This window comes from Lactuca serriola, chromosome 5 (genome assembly GCF_051521515.1).
Source record: "Lactuca serriola cultivar US96UC23 chromosome 5, Lser_US96UC23_V15, whole genome shotgun sequence".
Lineage (NCBI taxonomy): Eukaryota > Viridiplantae > Streptophyta > Magnoliopsida > Asterales > Asteraceae > Lactuca > Lactuca serriola.
Genome location: NC_136412.1, coordinates 6,706,061 through 6,717,841, shown reverse-complemented (window position 1 = coordinate 6,717,841; position 11,781 = coordinate 6,706,061). Strand labels below are relative to the sequence as shown.

The window sequence follows — 11,781 nt, the reverse complement described above, 5'->3', positions numbered from 1 at the left end:
TGCTTTCTTTAAAAGATAACTCTGATTTTAAAACAAAGCATAAACATATCGGTCTTTTCTGGCCGTGAAATTGGGGATGTCACAGTTGACTATTGGATCTTATTCTGATGTGCAACGAGCTGCAGTTACTTGGGATCAGTTCCGTGAGATGTTCAGTACTCGTTATGTTCCACGGGTTGAGAGAGAGAGAGGTCAGCTAAGGAGTTCCTAGAGCTAAAGCAGGATTCATAGTCGGTGACGGAAATCACCAAGATGTTCACGGAGAGGGCAATGTTTTGTCCTGAGTTTGCATCGGAGCAGGCTCAGATGTCCTGATATCTAAGTATGCTCAAGTGAGATATCAGGCAGTTTGTGTCCACGTAGAGGTGTGATAACTTGTTAGAGTTGCAGGAGGCCGCCAGGCGGCGTGAGTTGGAGATTGAGTTACAGTTACGAGAGTAGAGGCAGGCCCCGGTGCAGTTGCAACCAGCACTGAAACGGTCCAAAACCGTTGACTCTAGGATTGGAGGTCAAAGCAGCCACACTTGTGAAAAGTGTGGGAAGGGTCATGTCAGAGTCTGTAGGTCCGGTGGTGCGTGTCGCAAGTGTGGGAGAGAGGGGCATTATGCGAGGGATTGCCGTCAGTCGGCCCCGGTTCAGGATATGAGGATTTGTTATCCTTACCATCAGGTTGGGCATTTGAGGGTCAACTGTCCACAGCTTTTTGCAAGACCGGTGCAGGCTCCAGCACCGGCCAATTTGAGGATTACGGGCGGAGGTCAGGGTGAGCGGAGCCTCCGAGGGCTCAGGGACGTGTTTTCCAGCTTATAGCAGAGGAGGTTACGGCAGAGCCAGATGCAGCTGCGGGTATGTTTCCATCTTGTTATTAGTGTGGTATTATAAACCTGTCTTCCTTGTTCCGCATGAATTGTAGTATGATTGAGGATCTTAGTAGTTAGCAGTTGTAGTTGGTTAGCGTTCAGGAGGATTCTTGGTCGAAAGATAAGATATATGATCTCCTTGTTAGGAATAGCAACTGCGATGCGAGAAGTGTTCAGTTGAGATTCGAACTTCTTTGAAGTTCGGGATGTGCGATGACAGGAGAGTGTTCTGTAGAGGTTGCTTGCTCTGGAGGGAATTAGTTCCTGGAGAGGGGGACTTTATCAAGAAAGGTCGATCGAGCCATGTCGGTTTTGTCATTGGTAGTTAGTAGTTTGTACACTAAGTGGGGAGAATTGGAAAATTCTCCGGTAAAACAACAAGTATCCAGGGTTGGTTAGTTGTTTGGATTCATCGGTGTCATTAGACGAGAGTGTGGTATGATTGGAGCAAGTGATAGACACGTGGGGCAGGGAACAGACCATGGTTTCGGATAAGGTAGTTGGACGATGTGAGGCCAGGGGTTTAGGCCGTGGAAAAGTTTAGGGAACGAATATGGAGTTCGGAACCCCTAGAGGGCTAGAACAGACTGCATGGGAGAGATTCCCGGAAAGAATGGTTCAGGGTGATGCACGATAGTTTTGAGCAATCCGGATAGAATAAAGGCCGGTAGGCGTACCAATCAGGCTGAAGGCTCGGAGAACGGTCCAGACAGGCTGAAGGTCCAGAAGGGCGGTCCAGAAATGCTGAAGGTTCTGAGAGTGGTCCAGATAGGTTGAAGGCCTGGTAAGGCGGTCCAGTCATGTTGAAGACTCTGTATGTGTTAGTAGATCTGTATGCGGAAAATGAGTGAATATGTCACCATGCAATAGCAATCGATAAGGTTTGGCCCCAAGTATTGAACATGATGATGGAGTTGGCTAGAAGCCGTGCACGGGCCTTGTTAGTTATGTGATCATATTCGGAGTATATGGGAATTCGAGAATAGTAGTTGCTCTACATGGGTAGTATAGAGTGGGGTTTAACATCGTGGCACTTATAGGTGTGGTAAGGGTTGTTGAGTAGACTCCCTGGAAGGGAAAGTTACGTAGCTCCGGGAAGGAGTGTGGGTCATCTGAAAGGAAAATAGTAGAGTAAATGGATGATCGAAAGTGCTTCAGTTATTGATAGTGAGCACTGAGATTGTGCCAGATGTATGGAAGCACATACGGGTTGGATGCCCGTTGAGGTTGTGGAATGCTTAGCACGGATGTTGAGTCAGAGGAGCTCGGAAGTGATGCAAGGGTAGATCCTTGGGTTCCGAATTATGGTTTTGGTCATGAGTTATGTATGTAGTGGTGTTCCATCCTAGGGATGGCTGGACCATCGTAGGTGTGCCTGGTTTTCCAGCCCGAGGCTGATTGGGCCAGGTACAATGTGTATAAACGTTATAGCTGGGTGTTCATGAGAGTTGCTCGGAAGTTGTGAAATGCTCTATCATGTCAGCGCGGTAAGGGATTTGATTTAGGGAGGAAACAAGATGAGTTTCTATCGGTGCAAGTTAATAGAAGTATCGCTAGTTGCGCGAAGGGATAGCGGGTTAATACTGGGTCAGGACCCGTTGGTTTATAATGGTATCCAGTTTTCGCAGGCGGCGAATGAATGCGTAAAACGGAAGTATAGTAGTGTCATCAGGTGGCACTTAGTTGATGAGTGTTGTCATCAGAGAAAAGAAGTCAGTGGCCGGCTTGAAGCGGTTATCGGGACCCTGCAAGGGAAGAGATGGATTTTATAGGGATTAGATAATAGTGTTTGAAAGAATCTGGGCCGGTTTGAGACCAGTGGATGCATTGTGGAAGTATCATCCGAAATTTTGTGTTGCCGCAGGCTTCGAGGACGAAGCCTAATTTAAGTGGTGGAGAATTGTAACATCCTAATTTAACCGGTTAGGTCAGAATCCTGGTTAGGATGTTGATATGCTACGTGATCTGTTAGACCGTCTGTCTGGTTAAGGATTGTTATGTGATTAATTGTTTTATATGCACATGGTTGTTTGACTGGGGTTGGGTTGAGGCGGGTCATGCTTTGTGCTGTAGGCCAACATACCCAGGGCGGACCGGATATCCCAAAGGCCCAGCGAGCGGTCCAGATAGGCTGAAGGCCCCAAGAGGGCGGACCAGACGTGTCGAGGCTCGGAGAGTGGACTAGGTCGACTGAAGGCTCGGTGCAGGCGGACCAGTCATACTGTAGACTCAGAGAGTGGACCAGGTGGATTGAAGGCCCGATGCGGGCGGACCAATCACACTGTAGACTCGATATACATGGCTAGACTCGGAGGGTGGACCAGGTGGACTGAAGGCCCGGTGCGAGTAGACCAGTCACACTGTAGACTCGATATGCATGGTTGTTCTATTTTGTGATATGTTATAAGTAGGGTTATGTGTGGTTGGTATTTTGGGGGTAACTCACTAAGCTTTCGGACTTACAGTTCAGTGTTTTGTTTCAGGTACTTCAGGAGATCGTGGCAAGGCAATGACGTGATCGTACCGCTCCTCATTTTTATGTTAATGTTTCTGGGAGACTCTGATAATAAACAAATAGAAAACCTTTTGTAATAATTTATGGATAAGGATTGTTTTTGAAAAGTTTAAATTAGCTGGAAATTTTATGGTCGTTACAGATACACTTAATTAAAAGTAAAAGTAAAATGGTTTTTTGAGAGGCAGATGTTAAGGTACTTTCGATGGTTGTGTTTAACTGTGAGACATAGATAATGATGACCTTAACATTTTTCTGTTAGGCATTTTGGTTGGTGGACAACCATGGTGTGTATGTGTGTGTGTGTGAGAGAGAGGTGGGAGACGATCAAATTAGGGTCACTTCAGTGTTTTTGTCGCTACATGTTAATGCACAACCAACTAATGTTTGGATAACGATCTTGTCTACCACAACCCACTAGATGATCTTCTAAATACTATCATTCAAACTAATGTAGGAAACAATATTTCCCTTATTTTTGTCATAAAGTGAGGCTTTGACTTGATAGTCAGAAGGTCACCATAATATGTGGATCGAATGATATTTTAGACGGTCTTATCAAATCGCTCGTGAAAATACAGTTACACATTCACACACAGACAATTACAAAACATCAATGGGATTAATTTAAACCTTTGGCAGATAGTCGCGAAAGTCTTGTGGATTTGCATTAACCATTCACAAGACTTTCATTATTCATCATTGGTGTTGATTTCCTTTAAACTACTTCAATTTCGTTAAAAAAAATGATCTATACTTATCAAATTCAATTAACCAAACAAAATAACTTAAATTGCTAAAACTTACTTCAGTAAATTAAACCAAAAAACAAAGGTTTACGAATTACTACTTTACATGGCGTTCATGTTTATCAACCGATGATCAACATGGTGAAGCAAAAATGATGAATTTCACTCCTTTTTAGCGAAGAAATAGACGGACGTTGAAAAAAACTTTGAAACTATGATATCTTTTGTCTTCAATTGTTCGCAAAAATGATTTCGCGGATCTTGTGTTTAATGACCATACCGGTGATTACCACATAATATACTCTTAGAAATGTCATTTTAGTAAATAGTTCTAGTAAGGTTCAAAATGAAAAATTAAGTGATATTTATGCTGACTTTTTGCAATAATACAAATCAGAATGTTAATGACACCTCATGGACAAAAATGATATCTCACAAATTAAAAATTAAAAATTTGACTCCTACATACTCAATATTCGATCTTCAATGCAATTTTTAATATTATATTAGATAAGAAATGCTTTTGTTTTAGGTTAAGCGATTGTTACATGCATAACTTATATACAGACAGATAGACACAAACAATTGTTTATTAACTTATAGATAATGACTATTTTAAAGATGCATCATTCATATTTACTAGATTAAAAAACACACGATGGTATATATTCTATTTATATGTTGAGAAAAAACCCGATTGCTAAATAGTTTATTATACTTAACCTCTCACCGGAACATTCTTTTCAATCGTGCTCTTGTTCATTTTATTTAATTATCTAGTGGCGTAAAATTAATTAGCGATTAATTCGGTCAAAATAACAGTAGTAGAGCGAAAAAAACATATTGAAATTATACCCGACAAAAGTATCGTGTCTTGTCATGAAACGTTAAAGGGGTTGAAAGAATTTGACGTTAACCCGATCTGTTTAATTATCGTGTTGTGTCAACCCGTATATTTATGTGTTTGATTAACAGGTTAGAGTTTAGACCGTGTAATGTGTGTTGCTATATATACCAGGTTGAAACAATAAACATAACAAATAAAAAAAAAAAAAAAAATAGGGACGTGCAAGGAAAAAAGTGAAAAAAAAACAAAAATAATAGGATTTGGGATGCAGAAGGACAATGTTGTGAAGATAAGGGAGTGGTCGACTGATACTATGAAATCTTGACCTATGCGGCTAAGTTGTTTTATATTTGGTTTTTGATTTTGGTCTATCCAATTTATCTAACAAATTAAAATAAAATTATATATAAATAGTTGAGTCATTTTTTAGTTGAAATTTTCACCCATGACTTTATCCATTTAACTATTGTGTCATTTTGTGTTAACCTTTTAATTAAATGAGTTTAAATCTCTTACCTCAAACCTATTATTTTGTTTTGGGTTAGCGTGTTGTGTTATTTTTTACCACATGTAATTAAAAGTAATATAATTACAGAATAAATGAGTAATTATAATTATTCTAAGGGGCCAATTTTTTTTCTTTATAAAAATATCTTGATCTAAAACCATGGTATGCATGACTTAGAGGTTGTTGAGTATACATCTTAATGGTTCCATTAAGAGATAACATCTTAAAAGTACAAGGTTAAAAGCCTTTCATATAAAAATCAAAACCTCTTACCAATTCAATATTGGGTCTAAACTATTCAACATCACCATTCTCCCGTAACGATTCAACAAGTAACTTCTTCCCCATTTGCCCTCATAACTTACATCTATTTTATGTAGGGAAAATTAGAGTTTGTGGTGGAGATCTGGATACCAACATGGATCGTGATATCATTTTTTTAACTGATATTTCTACCATATGTCTGTGTTATAAGAAATTCAGCCTAGGATAGTCCAAGTGGACACTTACGTTTCTAGGCACAGAAAACGTAAGCCAATATGCTAGAGGATTCTGTGAAAGTATGATGAAAAACGAGAGCTTAAGATCGTCTCCCTCTCCTGTAGAGGAAAAGTTGTTTATATATTAAACAAGATTAGGGTTTCATTAGGGTTGGGTCGTCATTAGTTGTTTTGGAAGCAAGTAATGTTAATCCGGATTTAATGAGGATTTAGGGTTACCAAAACTAACGAGAGCTTAAGATCGTCTCCCAGCCAGGGGCTCTGCCCCTTGGACCCCGCTAGGGGCGCTGCCCCTTTGGAAACCTCGGACCCCCGACTAGTCGTCGAACCGGCTTCTAATTCGATCTTATACATGCGTGCACTCCGCACAACTCCGTACATATATTAGAGTACAAATTATGAAGACACTGAGCTCACATGTTAGTTCCAGTTACTTAAAATGACATTGTGACATTAAAATCACCAACATTTTCTTTCTTTTTTCTTCACAATGTCCCCTTCTCCAAAATTGTGACAGACGCCAAAAATTCTCCATCGTCACCTTATTATTCATTTCCCTGCTACTATCCCCAACCTCCTCCTTCCACACAAATATTGGCGCTTCCCACCACTAGTGTGTCGAATGGTACACTTCACAACCCACAACAAGAACATAAATCTAGGGGTTTGTGTTGTTGTAAAGTGAAGGTCCTCCGATTCGCCAATTGCGTCCCCCAAAAACAACATAATTGTTCTCTGAACACCTTGAGGATTCATCTCATAAAGTCAAACACAAACAACTCCAATCAAAGATTTTTTATTTAGGGTTGTAATTGATCTAAAAATTATCTATGGGAAGCTTTTTTGATAGAGCAAACTTGACTTGGAAACTCAAATAGCTCAAAACAATCTGCAAGAACTGTTTACTAATACAAATTTGCTTTGAGTTTAACCTAAAAATATTTATATGAATATAAGGCTCATAAAGCTTGATAACAACTAGAGCCGATCCCTAGAAACTTGAGGTTAAATCGTTATATCTTTTGGGCTCAAAACCATCTAACTTGCTTGTAGCAATTATGAATTTATGATAGGTTGTGAAGTTGTATTCTATCTAAATATATGTATGTTTTCATGGATTTAAAAGGATTTATGTTTATTTTGGATACAACCATATAAAAACCTGACAAAAAATTATATTTTCATTGAGAAGCCTAATCATTCTTATCTCTTAGTAATGGATTTATGCAGCCTTTTTGTAATTTAGTTAAATTTGAATGAAAATTTATGTAATTGTTTTATGATTATAAAATATAAAGTATGATTATGTAAAATAATGTAAGTAACTTAATATTTTTATTTAAGAATTTTAGCAAAAACCTGACCACGTGGACCATTAAATAGGATTTACTGTACAATCCCACAAAGCACGCAACACGTTATTCGTACAACTCAAACATCAGAAATGAGAATGGTAACTTGGATTGATTTTTTTTTTTTTTCCGGTTGTTCACACTCCTATTTTGGCTCCATTTCACCTCTTTTTAAACCCGATCACCCACATCATTCTTTCAGCATCCATTGACACACATATCTTCAACCAAAACACAAACCAGTCATGGCTGCTTCCATTAATAGAAGTCCATTTAACTTCATTAGTTTGTTGTTATGGTGTGGTTTGGTGTTCGGATCTGGTGGTTTGTGTGAATCGGTTCCAGGAGTTTACATATTCGGAGACTCATTGGTGGACGTCGGAAACAACAATTACTTGTCTCTCTCACTTGCCAAGGCTGATTTTCCTCACAACGGTGTCGATTTTCCTACCGGAAAAGCCACCGGTCGGTTCAGTAACGGGAAAAACGCCGCTGACTTTTTAGGTACGTTGATTCTTTGTTGACGATTTTATATATATAGCATACTACTACTCCCTCCATGCAGTTTTGTTTCTAAATTCTAATATTTGGATTTTGGCAGCTGAAAAGGTCGGACTACCTTTTGCACCACCGTATCTGTCACTGGTGTCGAAATCAAAAAAGCTGAGCAGTTCCAATTCCACGGTTACCGGAGTCAGTTTTGCATCTGGAGGTGCCGGCATCTTCAATGGAACAGATGAACTCTTTGTAAGCTTAATCATTCATATATACATGCTTCTCAAAATTCAAAACTCCATCAAAACATGATAAAATTCATTCATAAAATTATACAAACGCTGGTTTTTTGTTATTATATATATATATATATATATATATATATATATATATATATATATATATATATATATATATATATATATATATATATAATCAGAATCAAAATTAACAAAACTTAAAGATAAATTCTGGAAACTACATCAAAACTTAGATCATGAAAGTGTATGGTGTAGAAAGGACGTGTGTGTACATGTGGGGTGGATACTTGTCACTTGATAGCTAAGTTTAGTCTTATAGCTTCCAAATAAAAGGAGACCATGAATGAAGGCACTTCGATGAAAATGCGTAGTAAATGTGAACCTAAATGTGTCATTTTCGATAAAATATCAAAATCGACAAAAATAGTTATAATAATCTAGAATGTTTGTATGAACTTGGTGAATGATCATGAAAGCTAATGTTTGGTAGTCCTTTAATGATACAATAAGTTACACTTAAAAGAGTTATGACTTTAATCATTTTTTTCGAAAACATATTTTCAGATGTATGTCATATATCTATAATCAGATAACTAACCCAGTTGCTTATTAATTAATATCTATTGTAAGTAATCGGAGATCTTAATCATTTGATAAGTTATAGTGTAAACCATTAGACGCTAATTGTGAAAATACATCCCCTAAACAATATTTAAGGTAAGCCATGTTTATTTTATGTATAATCCTCTTTTAGTACTATTATATAAAATGACTTTTAACCCTTTGAATTATTTGAAGAGAGCGTTTAATAGCAGTGAACAATACATGTTAACCGACTTTATCAAATAGTGATATAATAACTGTTTAAAGCTAATCAATTTACTCTTTTAAATGATAAAATACAATATATTTTAGAATAAAAGCATATTATGTATTAATGCTTAATTGCTTATCGTATAAATAAAGTGTTATAAGTTAGTGGGTAAGTGGTAACAATTAATACACTTATCGTAATAAAACTAGAAAATCGTGTTTTTGTTATAAAAAAAATAAACAAGATTTGCACGTACTGATCATAATTTCCCCGTATATATCAATCATTAAAAAAACATGTTTATTTAGATAAATAAAAAAATAATGTCAACTAAATATTTTCATCATTGGATTGTCTAGAATGGAAAATTCAAAATTTATGATCATGTATTATATTTTATCATAGCGAAAACCCTCAAACATGCTTAAAAGAACAGTTTTTTTTTATTGTCTACAATCGAAGATCCAAAGTGTATTTTGAACCTTGTATAGTTGTATTCTACTCATTATTTATATATAAAATATATGTTTTAAACATAGTACAAATTATATATGTAAATCATAATGTAAGTGATCATTTTTCCATTTTAAACTAATTGAACCATAAAAAGCTGCAAAAAAGAAAGATAAAAAGCATTGAGGGGACATTTTGGTGAAAGCCAGAAAGGCCCGAACCACTAACTCACTAGATCAAGATTTCCAATTCGTCCTTTGACCTTTTTGCATGGGAATCACATTCTCTTTCTGAAAGTGTATATTTGTTCCGCGTAAAATGATAATAACATATTAGTTTAAATTATTTGTGAAGAATGCATATTTTATCTCATTAACTTTTTTCTCTTCATACGTTATGCATTTACGTATCAACAATAATTCTGAAATATTAATAAGATTTATTGTTATTAAATATATATAAAATCAAGTCTTTAATAATTTGTAAAGATAAAATAAGAGAAATTAAATATTCTTTTGTTTTTTCTTTCTATCTATCTTCCTATCATCTTTAGATAATGACAAATATAATAAAATTTTATTAAATAATAAATATCACAATCTTAAGTGAACAGCAAAAAAACTAGAAAAAATAAGAAGACATTTGATTTCTCATAAAATAAATATGTCATTTAATTTTGATTTATCCGTCAAGATCAATAATTTGAAATAGACAAAAAGAATAAACTTAATTTCTTTTAGCAAAAACAAAGATATTTTATTTATTTTAAGTAAAATGCGAACGTATTATTACATCTATTTCATATTTCAAGAGAACCTACTAAATTATTATATTGATTATTAACAAATATATATTACTATTTTAGTTAAAACAGTGGAGAAACATTGAAACAAAAACATAATGGACGTGCATCTGACGTGTAATTGGAATCCGGGAAGGATTTTTCTTCATACCAAAAGCTTCATTTTAACAAACTTTATCGACCGTCTAAAAATTAACAAAATAATGCGGTGAACGTGGATCGAACACGTGACCTTCAGATCTTCAGTCTGACGCTCTCCCAACTGAGCTATCCCCGCATGTATTCTTCAGCTAATATAATTTTCTTCAATACACAGAAACAATCAATTCCATTAACGAAGCAAGTGGGCTACTACTCTCTGGTCCATGACCAACTGGTACAAAAAATGGGCTCAAATGGTGCAGAAGCCCACTTATCCAAATCCCTATTTCTGATTGTCATTGGAAGCAATGATCTCTTCGGCTACTTCAACAAAGACTCCAAAGTATCTAAGCAATACACCCCACAACAATATATTGATCTCATGGCCTCGACTCTCAAAGGACTCATCAAGGTAACCTAATAACACAATGGTTAAATAAAGACTTTTTTTATTTTTATTTTGGATAGTGATGTTAAGAATAAGAGTTAATTGAATTGATTTGGGTACAGAATATGTACACATTGGGAGCACGTAAATTTGTGGTAAGTGGAGTCGGAGTGATTGGTTGTTGTCCTGCACAAAGGAAACAAAACACCACCGGTGATTGCAAAATGGAAGCAAATTATTGGTCAATGAAGTATAACGAAGGTCTCAAGGCTTTGCTTCGGGGATTGAAGTCAGAATCATCAGATATCAGCTACTCTTATTTTGATACATACGCTGCCATGAATGGCCTCATCCAACATCCTCAAACTTATGGTACTAATTTAATTTAATTGCCTTTACGATTTCTCAAAATAACCTTCAATATAAATATATAATTTTTTATTTTGTCACATTTCAGGAATCACAGAGATAAAAGAAGCTTGTTGTGGACTTGGCAACTTAAAAGCTGACATCCCTTGCATTCCAATTTCAACTTATTGCTCAAATCGGAAAAACCATCTTTTTTGGGATCTCTATCATCCTACGGAAACTGCATCTAATATCTTTGCGAACATTATCTATAGTGGATCACAACAATTTACGACTCCAATGAATGTAGAACAGCTCATTAATATGTAAAAATGAATATGAACAAACACACATACATTTATTGTTGAGTATTTGTTAAGAGCGTTGAGAAAGAAGTATATGAATATATGTCAAATCAAATGTTTTTCTAAAGTTTATTATGAAATTGTTAGTTGATTTCGTTATTATAGTTCATTATGGCATGGTTAAATTGTTCGATTGGTTAGTTTAGTGTTATAATCTACCTCTACCTCCTCTAATAAATAAAACTTAAAATTGACACTTGGCAATTTTCTAAACCCTTAAAATGCCCGTGGCCTGTTTTTGTTCAATTTGTTATCTCTTTTCTAATCTACTTATCAAATTTTGAGATTAACCGTGATTTTTGTTACTGATCCCTTAAATTTTGGGATTCAATATTTTAAATTAGAATTGCTCTTCACCTCTTTTGAAATCTTGCTGCCGAAATT

The 11,781-nt window shown here is 36.0% G+C and overlaps 1 protein-coding gene and 1 non-coding gene across 2 annotated transcripts; one reads left to right on the top strand and one right to left on the bottom strand.

Annotated features, from left to right (window-relative positions):
• The first annotated feature begins 7,465 nt into the window (after positions 1 to 7,465).
• On the top strand, positions 7,466 to 11,501 carry LOC145051890 (GDSL-like Lipase/Acylhydrolase superfamily protein). Its single transcript, XM_078999727.1, has 5 exons — positions 7,466 to 7,835; positions 7,933 to 8,078; positions 10,472 to 10,708; positions 10,807 to 11,056; positions 11,142 to 11,501. The coding sequence occupies exons 1-5, from the start codon at positions 7,577 to 7,579 to the stop codon at positions 11,360 to 11,362; spliced, it is 1,113 nt and encodes a 370-aa protein (XP_078855853.1). The 5' UTR covers positions 7,466 to 7,576; the 3' UTR covers positions 11,363 to 11,501.
• On the bottom strand, positions 10,360 to 10,432 carry TRNAF-GAA (transfer RNA phenylalanine (anticodon GAA)). Its single transcript has one exon. It is a non-coding gene; the product is annotated as a tRNA-Phe (tRNA).
• Positions 11,502 to 11,781: the final 280 nt, after the last annotated feature.